General features: G+C 40.5%; 1 protein-coding gene across 9 annotated transcripts in view; it reads right to left on the bottom strand.

Annotated features, from left to right (window-relative positions):
- Dtnb (dystrobrevin beta) overlaps positions 1–22,004 on the bottom strand; it is a 195,132-nt gene that overhangs the window by 122,519 nt on the left and 50,609 nt on the right. For all 9 annotated transcript variants that reach the window (XM_076942210.1, XM_034513843.2, XM_076942214.1 and 6 more), the window contains exons 6-8: positions 13,539–13,693; positions 5,887–5,992; positions 3,092–3,258 (exon numbers count right to left, since the gene is read on the bottom strand). In XM_076942210.1, the coding sequence (XP_076798325.1) occupies positions 3,092–3,258; positions 5,887–5,992; positions 13,539–13,693 (428 nt within the window). The remainder of the gene's footprint in view (positions 1–3,091; positions 3,259–5,886; positions 5,993–13,538; positions 13,694–22,004) is intronic.

Below are 22,004 nucleotides of genomic sequence, written 5' to 3'. Positions count from 1 at the left end.
TGAATCTTTAGTCTCCTGCCTCAGCCTCAAGAGCGATGGAAACACAGTTCTAATTAAGCTCCTATCACAGGCAAATCGGTTGGCATTTGCTCCTCTCTACTGACTATCCACGATAGGGGCCAGCTCCCTTCTATTTCACGGCTTAACCTTCCACTGGGTCCTAATGGAATCCTCTGAAGTGAGGAGGCAGAGGACAGAGACAGTCTTGTGGAGAGACACACAGATGTCAGTTCACATTGCACTGGTGAGACGTATTTACATAGTCCCATCCATGTAAAGTTGGAGAAGAGGTGTGAAAAGCAGAGACAGCAGCAAGCCCTAGCAATTGTTTTCATTGTTTCATTGTAAAGCATCTTCAGGGGGGCAGGAACCTTTGAGTGGTTTGTTCCTGGAGGGATGACTGTGCTGATGACATGTGCAAGTCCTCAAAATATCTTCTGAATGAACAAATGATGGGTGGACAGGAGAAATATTGGATATTGTTCCATGTGGCACGTTTTTGGAAAATGAATGCAAATTAAATAGACTGAGGTCTGAAATACTGAATTGCTGCTTGTTTTCTTAGATAAAACATTAAATAGAGGCTTTGGGAAAATAAAATAATCTTACAAACACTGAAACACACATATATCAAACCTACAGTGTAACTTCTTTGACAAACTAGTCAAACAAACTAAAACCTGCTGCTGCTGCCAACATAGACTCATTCATTTTAAATATTGGTATAGACACAGTAGAAACCATTCAAAGAACTTACCATTAAACTGGTAACATTGGTTGTTCTATGGCTCAGCAGTAGAGCTTGTGCCTGCTCCACCAAAAAAATTAGGTGTCTTTGTTAAGTGGAAATTCCTTTCATTCAGCCTCAAAATTCACCCACATCCTTCTCAAAGGACCACGGTACTGTGCCTACTCTTAACTTTGAGAACAAGTTATATATAGACACGCACAGTAACTGCCAATACACATGTGCCACGTCCAGGCATGCAATCCATCAAAATTCAGAACTGACCTATTGATGGTATCAGACTTAAAATTATGTAACCTGATAATAAGGGATTTCTGGAAATCTTAAGTTGCTATAAAAAATAAACAACTTTACAAGGCAGAAAAAATATAGCAAGATAAAATAAAAATGAGAAATATTTAGAAAGAAAATCTTCGGGCTGGAGAGATGGCTCAGTGGTTAAGAGCACTGACTGCTCTTCCAGAGGTCCTGAGTTCAATTCCCAGCAACCACATGGTGGCTCACAACCATCTGTAATGGGATCCAATGCCCTCTTCTGGTGTGTCAGAAGACAGCAACAGTGTACTCATACATAAAATAAAAAAAATAAATTAAAAAAAAATAAAGATACTAAAAAAGAAAGAAAGAAAGAAAGAAAGAAAATCTTCACAGGAGTATTGTGAGGCTCAAATAAGAATGGATTCTACACTTGTTTGTTTGGTAGTGGAGGCTAAAGGCTGGGCTGCACTCACAGTAATCCTCCTGTCTCACCTCCCAAGTACTGGAATTGTAGGCATAAATCACCACACCTAGCTTGCACTTTTCTTATATATGCTATAACTCAGACACAAATTTCCAGAGTGTATAAAAAGTGCTTCTGCAAACCATACAGCAGTATTCAGATACTGATTTTCAAATAAGCGCAAAATCCTCACTTTGGAAAAGGCTCTGAATTGGGTAAATGAGCAAGTTCAAAATAAGGGAGTAAGAATCTTTGCTTTCCACACCCCAGTGCTGAGAGTGAGATTCTCACTGAAGCTCACCAGCAAACCAAACTTGACGGAGCAAAACCTATCTCAGTGAGGGCAAAACTCTAAAAACTACACTGCCAATCAATTAGCATAGGAAGCTACAGTACTTTACCTAAGGTGAGAAAATTATAATCAAGTTATCTTTACTTAATAGTAACACAGAAAAAAAAAAGGAAAAAGAAAGAAAGAAGTGGAGAGAGAGAGAGAGAGAGTTAAAAATTTTTTTTTAAATTACCTTAAACCAAAACACCAGAATGTACTGGAATGTACAGCCAGAGAGTAGGACGTTGAGTGAAACACGGTTTTATAGTTAGCTCTAACTGAAACTCAACCCCAGGAGACTTGTGTCCCTGGCACATTATCACAAATTCTGGCAATATAGTCAAATTGAACAAGAGTCGATACTTTGTGTTTCCTTTTCATTCCCCATCTAACTATTTCCTGGTCTTGGTTTATTTACTTTTTCTTGGTTGAATTCTAGGAAAAATAAAGGGGCGAAGAAACTCAGTAATTAAGGCCTTCTCGTATTCCAACAGATACAGGGCTGAGGCCCTATATCCTGAACCATACTTCTGGCCCTCCGTGGTCTTCTATGATTTAGTAAAGCAAGTGGCCAAGAAAAACTCGTAAGTCAAAGATGTGAAGAAAAATACTTAATGAGATTCATATTTCATGATCTATAAACACTCCAGGAAGAGAAGACATCAATCCTTACTGAAATGTTGGTTTTGTTTGTTTTACTTTGAGACAGGGTCTTACTTTGTAGTCCAGGCTGGCCTGGAACTCACAGAATTCTGCCCCTCAGTTCTGAGGTTGAAGGCATACACCACTGTGCTTGGCCACCACCTGAGTATTATTTCAAAGCTACGTTTGAAGGTTAGAATACTAATATGGCTATGATTATAAAATAGCCTTTCTCTAACCTAAGAGACACATATATAACTCCTGCATTACATGCTGCTTTCCCTGTGCCACACAGACACAATCACGCTGTGAGGAAAACTGGCTTGAAGAAAGGGCTCCAAACCCAACTGAAGGCTCAAGGGAATAAACACGAGGAAGAAACCCTTTGTATAATTTTTCAAATCAGAAGGAACATACATTTTTACTTTGTAAAAAGCCATTTAAATGCACTTAGCATTTGCACCTCCCAGAAGATTTAAAAGTCTGCTTTTAAAACTCAGTGAGGAGGAAGCCCAGCATCTGCACTGACATTAAGTTTTTGTGACACCACATCCTACCGGGCAGGGTACCCACAGGACACTGGACCAGAACGACACGTAAGCCAAGTGGATAGTTGAGAGTCCACGAGCAAAGACAAGCAGTTAGTTACCCAAGAGGAATGCTCCTTCATCTGGTGTTGGTTGCTGTGAGGGCCACTGGCATGGCCACGCCAAAAGCAGTTCTGGCAGAGCTGATAGTTGTGGCACTGCTGGCATCGGTATCTGAAGCCCATCATGCTCTCGCAGTGACAGTAGGAGCACTCCACAGGATGGAAGACTGGCGGCCAGGAAAGGAGGAGACAGAGAACAACAGAGTGTCAGCTGAAAACAGAACAATATGAAGGAAAACAAAACCTACTGTCACAGCCAAGGTGGAAACAGACAGACCAAAAACACTAAATTGTCTGACTTCTGACACTGCATTTCTAAGAAATACAAGAGTGTTGGCAAGAGTGTGCACTCAGAATCCAAGCCATCACCTGGTACAGCTCCAACATCAGTTCAGTCAACATTTTAAAGATTTTGTGTTAATATTGAATGTCACAGTATAGTAGTAGAATTATCATGTGTACTCTGGCAATTTAGTTTGCACATGTATGTCTTTGTGACTTTCTTCTAGTCTCTTCTGAGCATGCTCACACATTGGGGAGGTAAGAGCCAGCCCAGGCAGATCAGTGAGTGGGTCCACACTAAGACTGCTCGTGTAAAGTACAGCATAAACCAGTACAATAAATATAACTTCAGCTCAAATAAACAAATATATGTCCCTTTTTTGGCTTGTTCTTTTGTTTCATTTCTTAAATGGGGGCTTATGTCATCCAGGCTGGCTGTGAACATAATATATAGGCAATGCCAGCCAATTTCTGATGCTCTATGTTTATCTCCTAAATTCTGGGATTACAGGTATCTCCCAAGTGCTGGGATTAAAGGCATGCGCCACCACTGCCCGGCTTAAATAGTAATTTTAATTTATCTTTTAAGTAGTCATTCAAAATACAGAAAAGACACCAAACCAAACAAACCCCCAAACATATTGTAATTTTAGGATTTGCCACTTATAAGTAAGACATATAAACAAGTATCAATGTGATAGACAAATGATTTTATTTCTAGACATTTCAAAGATTCCATAACATTTCTCTGTCTCTAAGAAGACATAATATCACTGAACACATAAGAACATAATCAATAACACAATCTATACAAAGTGATAGTAAAATATTCTTATGGTTAATAGCACATCATGACAAATAAGACACTTTCTACCCCTCAAAGTAGATACAAAATGGTTTGTGAAAACTAATAAAACACTTAAGAGTATAAAAGCATCTCTCCTAAAGAACCAAGAACAGCTTAGTAATTTAACTCCTTACGTGCCTATTCAGAAACTCTCATTTAAGAATTTAGCTGCTTTTTTAAAGTCTAGTCTTTTAGAAAAGTAATCCTGAAACTGAGATGCTTGTGGCGTATCCATATTTGAGCAAAAGACATATAGAAGTTTAAAACAAGAAAAAAAGCTGGATAGAAAAGTGTGAGAGAAAAGTGAGGAGGAGGATTTTGGTCATCAGCAGCCTATGCCTTCTTTCCTCCTGTGGCAAAGAGAGAAACAGACAAACCTGGAGAGAAAGAAGGCTACATAGACAGGTGGATTTCTGAGTTCGAGGCCAGCCTGGTCTACAGAGTGAGTTCCAGGACAGCCAGGGCTACACAGAGAAACCCTGTCTTGAAAACCAAAAAAAAAAAAAAAGAAGGCTGTATAGAAAAGTGTCAGTCTTCCCTTTAACACATTCATACAACCCGAATATGGAAATAAACAGCAAAAAAACACCAAGAGGATTCTAAGAAGCAAGTATTGTTTCAATTCAAAGTGAAAACATCTACTTTACAGGCAATCAAACTACTGGGAAAAATCTCAGCAGTATGTTCGAGGTAAAATGGTAAAGAAGGGCCTGGAAAGAAGGCTTGGTGAGTGAACTGCCCACCCCACAGACATAAGGACCTGAGTTCAGATCCCTGACATAAAGAGAGGCTAAGTGTGGCCAAACGAGCCTACATGTAACCCTAGCACTGGGTGGGAGAGCAGCAGAGAAAGGTAGGTACCTGGAGAGCTCGCTGGCCAGCCAATCCAGCCAATCGGTAACTTCCATGTTCACTGAGAACACACACACACACACACACACACACACACACACACACACACACACACACAATTAATCATAGAGGGAAAGATAAAAGAAAGGATATGCAGAACTTAATTGTATCTCAGCAATGTTTTAATTATTCAAAATCAACTAAAGTTTGCTGGCTAATATTGTAGGGCTCTAGTCTTTCTTCTTCTTCTTCTTCTTCTTCTTCTTCTTCTTCTTCTTCTTCTTCTTCTTCTTCTTCTTCTTCTTCCTCTTCTTCCTCTTCTTCCTCTTCTTCTTCTTCTTCTTCTTCTTCTTCTGTTTTTTTGTTTTGTTTTCGAGACAGGGTTTCTCTGTGTAGCCCTGGCTGTCCTGAAACTCACTCTGTAGACCAGGCCAGCCTTGACCTCAGAAATCCACCTGCCTCTGGCTCTAGTTTTCTAAAACTACAATTCTGAAAAATTAAAAGAGGGAAAAAGAAATTTCTGACCACAGCAGATAAACACAAACATATGACTGCCTGCAATCTCAGGGTGAAAAAAAAAAAAGTGTCCATACCACCAGTTTTTGTTATTTCTCAGAATCCCAAGTGACAAGGCTCGCACTTTTTTTTTTTTTGAAAAAAAGAAATAAGTATTCTTTTTTTCAAAACAACAGCTGCAACTTTAAAGGATGGTGTGCCAGCAAATGGCAATTATAATTTTTCACAATAATAGCTAACAACACAGCAGTTTCTTCTTCCCTACAACCAGAGGGGTAAAGGGTCAAGCTGTGCTCACCATTCTCAACGTGGGCAAGCCTGTGCATGAGAGGTAGCCAGACAAGGCACTGGGGAGGAGGATCAGCCATCATGGTATCTAAAAACATATTCAGCATTATCTTCTTCTGTGAAGAGAAGAGAAAACAAGTGCACTTTATATCTTTCCAGTGTCTTTAAATATCTAGGTTAATTTAGGATTCTCCCAACCAAGCAGAAATGAACTGCATGTGAAATTTTACAACAAGATACTTTACATCATCACAATGATGACTACACACATTTTAACACACACACACCACGTGTATCTGAAGATGCATCTCTACCAGCAAGATTCTGCCTCTAAAAACAGCTGTTCAGTGTTGTCGCCTCCTCCTTTGAACAGTCAGAAAAAAGGAACAAAGCATTTAAATAGTTGTTCATGTCCAACCCAAACCAGACACAGAGACAGAGCTCAGTACCCAGTGTTCTCCCAACCACCATTTCTGCTGTCCTGTGAGGGAGACAGATATCACAACACTACATCACACCATCTACAACAACAGAAACTAAGGATGGCTGGTTAGGAGCCATATTTCCAGCATTCTCAGCAGTGCCTGGCACACAACTGACACTTAATGAATAACTTTGAGCAGCTGGAAATGTGGCTTCACATACATACAGGCAAAACACCCATACATGTACAATTACACATTTTTAATAAATGTTGCGATAAATAATAAACAAGGTAGAACAGTTATATAGCTACACTCCTTCCAGCACTTGAAGTCTGAGGCAGAAGGATAACACATTCCATGTCAGCCTGAGCCACAACAGGAGATTATGTCTCAAATAACAGGGGTCAGTAAGATGGCTCTTCAGGAAAAGGGGTTCACCAAACAAGCCAGAGACCTGAGCTTGATCCCAGGACTCACGTGAAAGTAAAAGGAGAGAATCAACTCCACATGAATGTCATGGCATGGACAAGCATGCATGTGTGCACACATGTACACAGAGTAAGAAATAAATTTATTTATTTATTTATTTATTTATTTGGTTTTTCGAGACAGGGTTTCTCTGTGTAGTCCTGGCTGTCCTGGAACTCACTCTGTAGACCAGGCTGGCCTAGAACTCAGAAATCCGCCTGCCTCTGCCTCCCAAGTGCTGGGATTAAAGGCGTGCACCACCACCACTTGGCAGAGTAAGAAATTTAAAGAAAAAACAAAAGAACCCAGACTAGAACAGAAACAGAAGAACACAGGCGATTTGAGGCCATGCCCAGCCATGTCAGATGGTAGAGGCCTGAGCTAGACCTCCATGAGAACTTGCCTAATTGTGTAAGGTCCTGAGATTGATCCCCACGACCAGAAAAAACAATATTGCACATGAAGATCAGTACAGGAGAAGGAAAGGCAAAGCAAAAAAAAAAAAAAAAAAAAAAAAAAAAAAAAAAAAAAAAAAAAAAAAATGACATTCAGAATTTCATCCCTCTTTCTCTCAAGCAAAAAGTGATGATACCAAGGGACTCAGGACAGTCTACCATGGCATCTGCCCACATTACTCCCATCATACCAAATATAAGAACACACACTCACTCCTGGGTCTTTTGGCAACTACGAATATATTGACCCCAGAATACATTAACTGGAAGTCACTCTAACTGAGGATATCTCTGAGGAAAAAACTAGAAGGAAAACAGAAACAGAAGGTAAAGTAGAGGCCCTGTTTGCAGGGGAGAAGGGAGTCAGGAAGACTTGTGTTTCACTGGAAGCTAACAAATAAACAAAGACAAGAAATGTGATTGCTTTCACTCAACAAAAATGCAGGTTGCCCAAAACAAGAGAAATGCAAATCAAAGCTGCCCTGAAAAAATACTCTCATCTATCAGAGTGGCAGAGACCAAGCAGTACACTGGCAAGGGTCTCCAGGGAACAGATGTGGCTTGGAGGCAGGGTGTGCTCCAGGAATGCCTGTGGAAGAGACAGGCTGAGGGTGGGATGGAGGGTGGGTATACTAGGAACCTTATCAGATGGCACAAAAAAAAAATCATAACAGTTTTTTATTTTTGTTTTCCAAAAGAGTGGACACATTTGAGACAACATCTCTCTCTACAGCTAAAGCTCATCATATTCAGGCAGATGCGCCCTGCTGTTCTTCCTGTCTCTGCTTCTGTGTGCTGGGATCATAAGCACAATACAATCAAGCCCAGATCTTTTTACATGAGCTCTGGGGATCAAACATGGGCCTTCATGCTTGCAGGACAAGCTCTTTACCAACTGAGCCATTTCTCCAGCTTGGAGCTGTATTTCAGAAAAATGATTTAACATCAAACTTCCATATGATTAAAAGGACCAATAAGACAAATGAATAGCAGGCTTCTTTAGATAAACCACTAAAAGAACAGGACAAGGTCCTTCATTTTTTGAATAACAGATTCTCCTGCTTTCCATAAAGCATAGAAAACCATGCAGCAGTGGGGTAGGAGTAACACCCAAGGTGCAGGAGCATGTCTGCTAGACTGCACTACCAGAAAACACTAGGGAAAAATTCCCGAGCCCGCCATAGCCTCCCGGCAGGAATGCTTGGCAAATGTCACTGGACATGTCTCAGCACTTAGCAATATATTTGTTTCAAAAGAGAAGTGTGGAGAGCCACCTGTCATTCCTAAAGATTCATTTAATAAGACATTCTACTCTGTAGACCCAACTAGAATGAAGCTTCACGTCTAGGTCTCTGTAATTTTTCTCAGTCTAATTAATTCTAGTGAGACAGGTCTCATTACTATGGCCTCGTTCATAATAAACCCATTCTATACACTTTATTTCATCTGATTTAAAATGCTCTTAAAAGATCACTTCGAAGGCACATCATTATATATATTTTTCCCACCACTAAGGAAGAAAAATACTTAGCCAATTAAACTAACTCAATGGCTTAATTAACCGCAATCACACATGAGTCACACCAGGCTCTTAATGAATCTATTCAAAGGATTGAGTAGTTTTTACTACCTTCAAACACACTACTTGATGTGACTAGGAATGATTTTAGTATTTTGGTCATCATCTGTCCCGGGTAATTTTATAACAACTTGACACAAGCTAGAGTCACCAGAGAGGAGAAAATCTCAATTGAGAAAATGCCTCCATAAGAGCCAGCTTTAAGACAGTTTCTTATTAGTGATCAATGTAGGAGGGCCCAGTCCATTGTGGATGGTTCCATCCCTGGGCTGGTGATCCTCAGTTCTATAAGAAAGCAGGCTGAGCAAGCCATAAGCAGCACCCCTCCATGGCCTCTGCATCAGCTCCTGCCTCAGGACCCCTGCCCTGTGTGAGTTCCTGTCCTGACTTTTCTTAGATAATGAACAGCAATATGGAAGTATAAGTTCAATAAACTCTTTCCTCCTCAATTTGATTTTTGGTCATCATAGCAATAGAAACCCTGAGACATCAACAATCTTTGCTAATAAAAAATAGTATAACCTAGCATCATCTTTTTGTTAATTACTTCTTTCAAACAAGATGTTTTAAATACCTAATTGTTGCTTTGCAAAATAAATGCACTAATTATTCAACTTACTCTCCTGTTCTGTGTTCACATGTTCTATGTTTACAGTAACTCATTAATGCCAGGTCACAGTATATATTTTTGAGAACACTTGACATGACATGTGGATCATACCAAGAGTGGATCTAACTCAGTAGAAGTGACAACGTGAACAGCTGTGGTAAAGTTCTCACAAATACAGGAAATGACAACCTGTCACAACCATTGCCTACTGTCTTAGGGTTTCACTGCTGTGAACAGATACCATGTCCAAGGCAACTCTTATAAAGGACAACATTTAACCGGGGCTGGCTTACAGGTTCAGAGTTCAGTCTGTCATCATCAAGGTGGGAGCAAGGCAGCATCTAGGCAGGCACGATGCAGGAAGAGCTGAGAGTTCTACATCTTCATCTGAAGGCTGCTAGTGGAAGACTGACTTCAAGACAGCTAGGGTAAGAATCTTAAGCCCACGCCCACAGTGACACACCTACTCCAACAAGGCCACACCTCCTAATAGTGCCACTCCCTGGGCTAAGCATATATAAACCATCACACACACCTACCCAACAGAAACTAAGATGCTACTGGCTACATGAGATATCTCAACACCAGTGATGATAACATGTGAAGGTATGTCTTTAGGTCAACAAGATATGACACTCATCCACAAAAATTACCCAGTTGAAGGGCTGCTGAGAGAAACCATGAAATCCCTTGATTAAGACATATACAGTATAACACAAATATTCACTTTGCACATGCCAGATAATTCTTGCCAAATTTTATTCAATGTCCAGGAAAGCAAGGTCAGAACAACTAGAAAATGTCTCCAAGTAGAAAGAAAATTCATCTTGGCATATATCCAGAAAAGACTGGTTGGATAAAGTAGAATCAGACTTTATCTATTGTATGTAACTCAGTAGATAAAATAGTATTATACTTTAAAAACTAACCTACAAAAATTCCTCTCCCTTTTCCATATCCCCACCTCTTCTGTGCTCTAGGAGAGCAAAGCACGGTGTCCATAAACACTGGGTACCTTGACGCATGATGCACCTTCTTTCCCTCCACCTTCCCTCCTATGTAACGAGCCCCAGACCTCAGCTGACTCCATGGTGGAAGAGGCATTCAGGCTGTAAAACTTAGCACATAAACAGCACCACCTGCCAAAACTAAAACAAAGGCCCAATCCATCAAAGTCCATGTTGTTGGAAATTGATTCTAATGCTTTGTCTTATTTCGGCTCCCAAAAGCCACACGTCTAGACCTGAGGGTCCCTGCCCCCCAGCTTGCTTTGATTGATAATAAAGAATTGTCTTATAGCCATTGGCTGGCCAGGGAGATAGGGCAAGACTTTTAGATTGCCTGGGCAAGGGACCAGGAGGGAAAAGAGGAGACAGAGAATCACCATGACAGGAAGCAGAAAGATGAAACTTAAAGGCCCACCGGCATGTAAGGATCCAAGAAAGTGGCCCCTGGGGCCACTTACCCACTGGGTCTGGAGTAGCAAAGATGAAATATAGATTTTTAATGATGTTAACTCAAAATTACCAGTGGGGAGTGTTTGCTAGCTGCAGGGAAGTTTAGAAGTGAGCAGTCATTGAACTAGTCAAAGCATATTAAAATTAGCTGGGGTGTGTGTGTGTGTGTGTGTGTGTGTGTGTGTGTGTTTCATTCTTGAATCCAGAAAGCTCTTGGACACACGATCCTCTGGGAGCCAAAGTGGTTAACTAATTCACCACTACACCAGATAGTTCTAGAAAAGTCTCAAGACCTTCCTTTTCAGCTTCCATAATTCTGCTTCTGGCTAACTGTTCTTGTTAACTGAAGTATGCCAACAAAAACACAGTTTTTGTGCTTAAAAGCTCACCCAAAAAAAGGTTTGGGGATACACTGGGGTCCTCAGTACCCAGTGTTGTAGCTGGCCAACTAATAAAGGCTTTCTGCTGGCTTAAACCTGTGTCCAAGCAGTCCTCTCTGGTGAGTACCCGATACCTCCCGCTCTGCGGTTCATATTGCCCTTCCACACAGATACCAGATCTAAAGTCCCCCACAGGGTAGACAACTCTTCAAGTTAAAGTCAGCGCCAAAAAAAACAAGTAGTCAAACAAGGGACAAATCTCGAAAAGATAAAACACAATCTTCCTCTAAAACTTGGGAGTCTAGAAAATTGGGGAATTTGATATTCATTTTCTGTTTATTTTCAATAAATGTTAAGCCTCTAAACTCAGTTTGTTGGTTTATAATCACTAAGAATCACTCAGACAAACATTAAGGCTTAAGTCCTATACTCTATTCCTCTTCACGATAAGGAAAAAATTCCTATATGAATCCATCTTATCAAATTTATGAGTCCTAATTTCATAACCTAGTACAGATCAGACCCCTGACTTGTTCTCACTATAGATGGGTGTTCCTTTATCCATAAATATTTCAGTTGAGTTTTTTTTTTTTTAACAGTTTTTCAAAACAGGGTTCCTCTGTGTAGCTCTAGCTGTCCTGGAACTTGCTCTATAGAGCAAGGCTGGCCTCAAACTCACAGAGATCCGCCTGCCTCTGCCTCCCTAGAGCTGGAATTAAAGGTGTGTGTCACTACCACTTCCTCCTTCCCTCCTTCTGTGTGTGTGTGTGTGTGTGTGTGTGTGTGTGTGTGTGTGTGTGTGTGTGTGAGAGAGAGAGAGAGAGAGAGAGAGACAGACAGACAGACAGACAGACAGACAGACACAGAGATGTCCTTGAATTCGCTCCGTAGACCAGGTGGAAATCTACTTGCCTTTGCCTCCCAAATTCTGGGATTAAAGACATGTACCACCAAGACTGGCCTAGACTAAATTTCTTTAAAACAAAATTCTTTGACATAGCTAAAAATAAATATCAAAATTAAAACATTCCGTGGCAGAATGCTATTATCTGCTTATAAACTTTGTTCAAATTTTTCCAACTTCCGGTGTAACAGAAAAACAAACGAACAAAAGCCCTGGATCATACAGTTTTCAACTCTTTCTAGGCTCTAATCCAGAATGTTTCCTCGGACCTTTACAATTCTAATAACTTTGTGCACAGGTCAACTACATTGCTACATGAATTTGTCAAGACTCACATGTGGCTCTATTGGGGTGCCACAAACTGGACCCTTGAATGTTTCCGCAACATTCCATTCAGGCTGTGAGGTCTCAGGGAGGTCTGAGCAGGGGAGCAGCACATCTCAGGCGGACCAGTTATTAAGATTCTCCCATTCCTGCTGACGTGACTGCTGGCTGGGCTGAAGTCATGCCCCCGTCTGCTAGGGTCTCCCAACTGTAAAGCTACTGTTTCCTTTGGTAACTAAGTATCTTCTGGGAAGGTATTTTTTTCTACTAGTTTTAAGCCAGATCATTTCCCCTGAATTTTCTGTTTCTCATAACTTTCTAAATGCAATATTACGGTTCTTTTATCTACTCTCTACCTGGAGTAACTACTCTTGAATTTTTCCTTTCTCTCCAGTCTCTGAGACAGAGTCAGCTCTCAGAAATATGCTTATACCAGACTCTAGGTAAAAACCAGGAAAAAAAGTCAAACTTCGGACTCTGTCACAGGCAAGCTCAGTGTACCCCGCAGAGGCAGATGAACACTATGCATAAAGCAATGACCCACTATCACTAGAGCGTTAGGTAAATATTCCTGTACTTAAAATTTAGAGAACATTACTTGACAAAAAGAAGAGAAAAAAAAATCATACATCAGTCACAACAATGCAAAAAAATGTTTTCTTTAAAATACTTACATGGCTTTCATTTCATTTTGTTGGTATCTCTGGCCTTCTGGCTGCTGCACCTGGTTGCTCTCTCCTCTTTCTCTCCCCCACCCCCATCTCCCCACATAGCCCAGCTTAGTCTGGTCATGTCCACTCTGGGCTCTCCCAGATGTCCCCACCTCTACCTACACTCTGTCTTTTATCTATAATAAACTTTTTCCTCTACCACAAAAACAAAAACAACGAAAACAAAAACCTTCAAACGTTCCCTTACCTAAGAACAGGAGTCCTCGGGTGAACTCCAGCCCCTCCCCTGCCTTTCCTTAGCACTCTTCCTTTAAAGCTGCCTGGGAGAAGCCACCTGAGGATCTGGTAGATGGAGGCTCCTTAGCCCCAGGTCCTGTCAATGTCCTTACCTGCTGTGGAAAACAGGTCCTGACTGCGTGCTCTGTGTAACCAAAGGATGGTCCTTCAAAGACAGCTGTTGGGAGCTTCAGGGCTTCCTTCAGAAACTGGTCAAGCTTGCCAAACATCATTAAGCCATTGGAATCTGACATCTGCGAGAAAATGTCTGTAAGAACAAAAGCAAATAAAGCCAAACTATAAGAAAATACCATCTCTTTAAAATTATAAATGGCTCTTATTTCTATACCACTAAAATTGCATCATTCACAAGTACCATAAAGTTATAATTTTTAATTAACATTCAAATCATTCTCCTACTTATTAACACTGTGTAGTTACTTGGCTCACAAGGCCCCTCAATCCTATCCATTTAAGATTCTACGTAAATATTAAGAGGAAAAAACATTCGTGAATGTCCACTTACCTTTCTAAAAGGTTTTAAATGGAGGTTGTACACATGAGAGTAGTACCCACAGAGACCAGGGAAGGGTGATGGATCACCTGGAGCTGAAGTTACAGGCAGTGTGAGCTCCCTGCTTTAGGAGTGGATAATCAAATCCAGATCTTCTGCAAGAGCAGCAAGTGCTCTTAACTGCTGAGCTGTCTCTCCATCCCCCACCTTTCTAAATCCATGGAATTGAAGGATAATTAGCTTTTATTTGTCCAATCCACTGGTCTAAGAAAATTTTAAAACAGCATGTCTTTCTTCCTTACTATCTGTGTTTTTGTCTGCATATATGTCTGTGTGAGGGTATTAAATCTTGGAGTTACAGACAATTATAAGCTGCCATGTGGGTTCTGGGAATTGAATCCGGTTTCTTTGGAAGAGCAGTAGTGCTCTTAACCACTGAACCATCCAGCTACCTACTGAATCTATGTTTAAACTAGAAAACATTAACAAATCAAAAGTCTTACATTGGTATATAGATCTTTGTATACCAATACAAAATTGAAGTTATATTTTGTTATATTGGTATAGATCTTTGTAGATTGATATAAATTATGATTGAATCTGGTTACACTGATTTAGACTCTTGAATACTGATACAGATATAGGATTATATTTGGCTATAATACACTATGTATATATGTTTTCAAATTTTGTTTGAGGTATTACACCTAGGTGATTCTTAAAAATGCAGTATTAAGTTTCAATCCTTTTAAAGGGTGCTACTACAAACTGTTTAGAATAATTAAGTAATGCAAGTTAACAGTCAATCAAACTTACGGTCATGTCAGATAGCAACAGCTAGCAACAAGCAGTGTTTGCCAACTCAGATATACTAGATAGACAGATGGTCTTCAAAAACCTCAGAGACCTATAGACTATGACAATTTAAGATGTTTTATTATTTTAGGTCTTTTTTGACTTTGAGACATGTCAGCTCCTAGCTACACCCCCATTCTACTTCAAAGAAGATGATGAACATCAAAGAATCTCCATATGGAGGGAGTTTGCTCCAAATACTGCAAACTAGCCACTAGGAAAGACGGTCTTTACTTCAACTGAAGACAGAATGCTGTCCAGAATAGACAAACCTGGATACAGAGAGGTCAATTACTGAGCTTTGCCAAGACAAGGTAAACAATCCTTCATAATTCCTGCTTCACAAAAAAAGTCTGTCAGATGTACTGGGCTGGAGATGGATGCTCTAATGTTATAGAGACAATGGGTGGGTTGGCTGGGGGGGGGGGGCGGGGAGGAACTGTCCAGACAGCCAACAGTATCTATCATTTTTATAATTTTGGAAGCTGTTTGCCTATACTTCCTGCATACTCAGGTAATATGCATTCCTTCTCAGGTCTCTGATGGGGTTGAAGACTAGATAATTAAAGTCTTACATGTAAGTTTAAGTTGTTAGAATTATGAAAATGTTTGAAGGTCTATATAAGTAATGATGAGAATGATTTAAGTACAGAACTTTAACTCACCAGGATAGAATAGATAGTAGAGAATTTTATCAAAAGTTGCCAAATGCAGATGGACTGGACATTGTGAGTGTAAATCTTACGTAATTGCTTCATAATTTTTATTATTGTATATAGTTTATTACTGTAAGAGAAAGAGCCTTTAATGAACTAAAAGGAGGAAATGTAGGCAGGTTATTGTACATGTGTAAAGATTGTCCTTGTTTTATTCAAATGCTGTTTCTCTGCACTCACATCTTGTTGCAATCCAGATGTGTCATTTCAGACCTGTCATTTTAACACTTATTCTAAGTATCTCCTGCCTGAATGTTGTGTAAACATTGCTCCCCATTTATTCTTTGACTTGTTAATGAAAGCTGATCAGCCAATGGCTGAGCACAGGAAAGAATAGGGCTGGATTTCTGATCCCAGCCAGGGGAGGGAGAAAGAGAGAGGAAGAACTGGCCAGGAGGAAAGGATCCAGGAGCCCCCACAGGATCACAGCTGGCATACAGACAGCCAGACTAATACTAAAATGCAAGTATCTCAGGGATGTTGGCTGGGAGGCAGCCAGATCAGCTTAGAGGAATAGAATAGATTATTAACTGCTCAGATACTGTGCCATAAAGCCTATTAAACAAATCATTTAGTTTCTATCTCATTTATTTGGAAGCTTGTTGAAATAGATAAAAAATTATCAATTTTAAAATTATACTAACATGGCCTTTTAGTACACACACACACACACACACAAGCACACACCCTAAAGACAATCTGCTCAGTCTGTATAATGTTTTATATGGATGTGTGTTTTATATGTATACAACCTTGTATGCATGTTTTCAGAGCTGATCACTTGGCATTGGATGATTGGTGTTTTTCTCTGAGGAAGACAGTTTCTCCCACTCCCAGCATTCTTTAGTCCTGTAGTTCTTTGTGCAGAGCTGAGGCCATGTGGACTTTTCCCTGTCCACTTTGGCATATCTATTGGTATTGCCATTATTCAGCTCATGTTTAATTGGTCCTGTTGTCAAGACTTTATGGGTGTAGCTGTTGTAAATTTGGTGCCTGCCTGCCTTTCAGCTGCAGCAGCTTGGGCAGCTTTACGTACATCATCACCAGCCACCGAGTATTTCACTCTGACTAGAGTTGTATGTAGGTGGCATGCACCCCTTTAAAAGACCCAAGCCACCCCAGATTGTTCTGTCTTGTTCCTTCTATCTCTCGATCTCTTGCCAGTCTCTTTGTCTAACTCTCTTGCACACACCCCTGTGTGTGTTTCTCTCTGTGTCTCTCTGTGTGTCTCTGTATCTCTCTGTCTTTTTCTGTCTCCCTCACTCCCCCTCCACCCCCCATCCTCACTCTGAGATGGTCTTTTGCTTTCTCCACTCCCCCAGTAAGCCTTTTGTGCTAGATATACTCTTAGCTGCACACCTTGGACCACAAACTCCCTGATTCCCGGGCTCTTAAAATCTTGCCACCCTCTTTTCTTCAAAGTTCCTTGACCTTAGCTACAGGAACTGAGCTCCACAACTCTGCATTCTGACTGGTTGTAGTTTTCTATAGTGGTCTCCACGTGTTTCCTTGATGAAGGGTAAAGACTACACTTACCTGTGGGATAGGGACAGACGTTTTGATTGTTGTTAGGGCTGACCTCACCTCCCCCAACCCCTCTCTGCTTCTTATTGTAGACGAAATGTGATCACTGCTTCCTGACTGCAGGGCCAGCCTCACACTCCTGCCGCCATGCCCTTGCCTGGTGATGAACTTTTCCCCTCTAGGACTAAGAGCCAAAATAAACCACTTCCTCCTAACTTGTTTTTGTCAGAGTATTCTATTACTGTAACGGGCAAGTAACTAATATGCCATATAAATGCTTTTATCCCAAGATATTTTGATACGTTAAAATCCTGTTTTTAACAGAAAGACTGGCAAAGAAGATGAAAAAGGTAACTCTAGCAACACTTCTCATTTCTCTGTACAGAGTTCTTGTCTCAGTCATTCCTCTTTTCATCCAGAGTGGAGAGAAAGGAAAGATAACCAGGAGCTCAAAACCAAGTGACAAGGGAACGTGACCTCAACTGCTTGCTTAAGGCCTAAAAGTTAACCAATGGTTAAATTAAATTTTAAATCCATACCTATCTGAATCTGGAGTAAATGTTATCAAATTATATTCCTTCAAGATATAATTTAGAGGCTGGAGAAATGGCTCAGTGGTTAAAAGCACTGGCTGTTCTGCTCTTCTAGGGACCCTAAGTTCAATTCCCAGCACCCACATAGAGGATCACAGGCATCAATAGTGGAAACTGATGCCCTCTTCTGGTATGCAGTCATACATGCAGACTGAGTGCCCAAACAAATAAAGTCACTGACAAATAAACCTTTGAAAAAACAAAAATCAAAAAGTTATAATTTATGATAAGATAAAAATAAACTACTTTAAAATATCAACAGACAGAACAATATATACCAACTTCAGAAACATTGGCTAGGTGTGGTAGTTGGGTGTGGTGGTGTTTACCAGTGTCCAACACTCAGGAGGTAGAGGCAGAAGTTCCATGACTCTGAAGACATCCTGGTCTACATAGCAAGCTAGAGGCCAGCCACAGGTACATAAAAAGACAGTGTTCCTAAAAATCAGAGGAGGAAAAGGAAGCAGGAGGAGAGAACAAATGAATGAAGAACTTTAAAATAAACATATTGAAAGAGGCATTGCCACTATGAAACAAGAGCACACACAGGGGATGAGCCCAACTCAGAACACAGTGCCTGCTTAGCCCGCATGAGGTCTAAGGCTCGGCTACAGTATCCTCCCCAAAAGGACCAAAGGTCACAAGAAAGAATGAGTAGGATGAAGTAGAGATCTAAATAGCTAGCATCACAGACAGGGTAGAGGATAGAGTGACGGATGGACAGATGCCGGAAGAGGAGGAAGGAAAGGCAAATGTGTAAGTTCCCCCAGAAGTAGAAAAACTTTGAGATCTTAAATTATATGTGAGAAGATGAAGACACAAAGTAAGACAAGGAGTGGAGACTGTTCAATGACAAATCACTTTCCTATCCTGCATAAGACTTGGGTTCAATTCTCAGTAAAACAAACATACATTAATTAGAAGACAGAGCAGAAAGGACAAGTCACAAAAAGGATTGTCAAGAAATATTCTGGTAGGGCTGGAGAGATGGCTCAGTGGTTTAGAGCATTGTCTGTTCTTCCAGAGGAACGGGGTTCAATTCCCAGAGCCCACACAGCAGCTCACACATGTCTGTAACTCCAGTTACAGGGCTCTGACACCCTCATACAGACATACATGTAGGCAAAACACCAATGAACATAAAATAAAAATAAATTTTATATTAAAAAAAAGGAAGTTTGGGGCTTTGTTTGTTTGTTTGTTGAGACAGGATTTAATAGGTGCTACACTGGTGTAGAATTTACTACACAGTCAAGAATGCCCTTGTACGTCTGGTGGTTCTGCCTCTCCCTCCCTTGCCTCTCCAGTTTTGGTTTATGTGATGCTAGGGAGTGATCTCACCCCCAAACAAGTCTAAAGAAAAGGACTTTAGTATCTAGAGCCTAAAAAAGATTTGGAACAATGAGGTAGAAGCAGGATACAAATGGGATCAAGAGCCACAACCAGACGAAAGAGTCCAAGTGTCTCTCCCTAAGATTCATTGCTATGTCCTCCTCTGGTGGTAACTGAGAAGCCAGCTCTGAAAGAAACATTCTGACTTGTGCAGAACACTGACATTGGGAAATAAATATGGTATTTCTGCTATTAAAGAAACTTTGAGAGACAAAGGAGTTGAATTTGATTTTAAAATGTTTAAGTGTTTAAAAGCTACCTCTCAGGATTAGACAGCTAGTAAATGTGACAAGGAGAAGATGGACCGGATCTGCAGCCGCCTGCAGCAAAGCTGTGCACACCAGAGTATGGACTACAGAAGTGGTGGCCAGTGATGGAGAAAGAGATCAAAATCAAGACATTTCAGTGCTAGGAACTGCACAGGATGAAAGAAAAACCTGACTGAAATAAACACACTGGAGATGGGTACCATCCCTAGTATTCACACTAACTGCATGGGGCCTACCATGTTTGCAAGTGAAGCCTGCCTTCAATCAGTACTGATTCACACTTAGGAAGGACTGGGAGAGCTCAGAGATGCTTAAAATGAAGAGAGGTGATTCCATTGTTACACAGCTGGCTGCTGAATGCAATCACACCAGAGTCAGAGTGAGAACAAAGGGTCAGTATGAGGTGTGGCAGACACCTCCGGGCATCCATGTAATGCTAAGGACCTTCCCTCTCATTCACTGACTGAATCCTGACAGTGTTTACTGAGGCAGTGTGCAAGTTTTTTGTTTTTGTTTTTGTTTTTTAAAAAAGTCTTCCTGCCTCCAGTCCCACTGTATCTCTGGAGTAGATTTCTGGAGAAGTGTTGGTTTCCTATCAGAGGTACCTTCTTTCTGCCTGGAATGAATACCTGAGCCCAGGAGGTAGCAATCCATCTTATTACCCTAAGGAGGGTACCACATGTCAGAGCAGGAAGATGGGAGGAACTGGAGTCTGATGATACCCGCAGGTCATGGGATCAAATTTAAACTCAGCAGCCTCTGGACTTATTTTTGCATGAGGAATATAAAGCCCAATGTATTTAAGTCACTTGTTAATCAAGTTTTCTGTTACTATTAATGTAGTCACATACATTTATACAAAATTGTCTTATTCCAATAAGACAATGAGTAATTCATAGCAACTAGAGACTTTCACTGCCACATACGTACAGGTATGCAGTATCATGATCACAAACACAACAAGTCTACATCTAATTCATTTAAAAGCACAATGAGAAAAATAACACACAAAGAATCACATGACTAGCCACACTCACAGAAATGTATTATTTTCAATTCCACTCACTTTCTATGTCATGTTGAATGAACTCAAAGTAGTGATTTTCTAATCATGAAAAAGGCACAGACTATAAGAGGAGGGAAAAAAGAAACACATTTGTTTGTTTTAAGAAAAGCACAGCTAGATCCAGATACTGAAGGCATAATAAAGTAACTCATTACTTCTGGAGTTACTGGTTTAACTAGTGGGGTTTTTTTTTTTTGTTTGTTTGTTTGGTTTTGTTTTTTTAAATAGGCTTCCTGTATCTGCAGAAAAAGTGGTGCAAAACTAAGCTAATCTCAAATGAAGCATAACAAGTAATGAATCTAAGTAAGTGTAATTTACTACTTGCATATAACAAAGCCTAAAGAAGTAAATAAAATTCAATTAAAACACCAAGAACATGGGCTTGGTGGTAATAGAGGGTGTGTAACAGGTGTGAGACCACAGGTTCCATTCTTAGCACTGAAAGAAAAAATATATTAGTTCTCTAATTAAAACCCTATCCCTTTTTGGCATACAGGATGAATTTTCTATTTATACAGCTCTGAAAGAAAGTATGCCAGTTCCCCAACAGTTGCTCCTAGCTGAAAGATGAGGTGGCGGGGAAAGTAGGCTTTATCCCTTGTGGAAAACTCACAACTGAACCCTTCAACGTACATGTCTCATGCAGTTTCTAAAATGCTCCTTCCCTTGTGTAACAGGCACAATACTACTGACCTAGCAGCACAACATTTGATTTTTGTTCCTACTGATAACAGCCCTCTTTCTACCGACTGCTTCCATCTGTCCGTGTCTCCTCCTTTCATCCTCTTGAAACCCATGACAGGCTTCTGCAAGGTTACAGAACTGTTCAGACTAAAGGGACAAGTCTATAAATGGACAGACATTCTCCTTTTACATGAATGTTCCATGGTAAAGGTGACTCCCAACTCCTGCCATCGCTCAGCCAACTGGATGACTTAACCAGGAAAACCATGTTGATAAGCGCACACTGTTACTAAGTACAAGGCACACTGCATTCTCAAACTGGTTAAAATCCCATGTCACTGATGAAGTCAGGAGAGATTGGCTCATCTGAAACAAAGCTGATTCAGCTACACCCACCTTACAAAGAGTTCTTGGCTTCTGTGATGGCTGTTCTTGGCTGTCAACTTAACTACATCTGGAATTAACTAAAACCCAAGGGACTGGGGACACCTGTTTTCTTTTTCTTAATTAAGGCATTTGAAATGGGAAGACTCGTTTTTAATCTGGATCTTCTGAGGTGGGATGGTTCATCTGGGTCACACCTTCTTGTGGTAGCCTATATAAAGGATGGAAGAAGGAAGCTTCCACTCTATGCCCGCTTTCTGCTCTTTCTGCTCTATGTCTGGCAAATCCATACCTTCTCTGGCATTAGAGCCTTCTTTGAAATTCTGTCATATACTGAAAACCAGCTGAGACAAACAGCCTCATAAACTGAACAACTACTGGATTCTAGGATGTTCTATTGGTAGGCAGCCATTGTTAGGCTAGCTGGACCAGCCTGTAAGCCATTCTAGTAAATCCCCAAGACAGACAGACAGACAGACAGACAGACAGACAGAGGTTTATTTGTGTGTGTGTGTGTGTGTTCTGTTCCTCTAGAGAAGACCGACCAATACAGCTTCTCTTATTTTTTGCTTTTTTTTATAG

This window comes from Arvicanthis niloticus, chromosome 11 (genome assembly GCF_011762505.2).
Source record: "Arvicanthis niloticus isolate mArvNil1 chromosome 11, mArvNil1.pat.X, whole genome shotgun sequence".
NCBI lineage: Eukaryota > Metazoa > Chordata > Mammalia > Rodentia > Muridae > Arvicanthis > Arvicanthis niloticus.
This window is presented reverse-complemented; position numbering and strand designations above follow the sequence as displayed.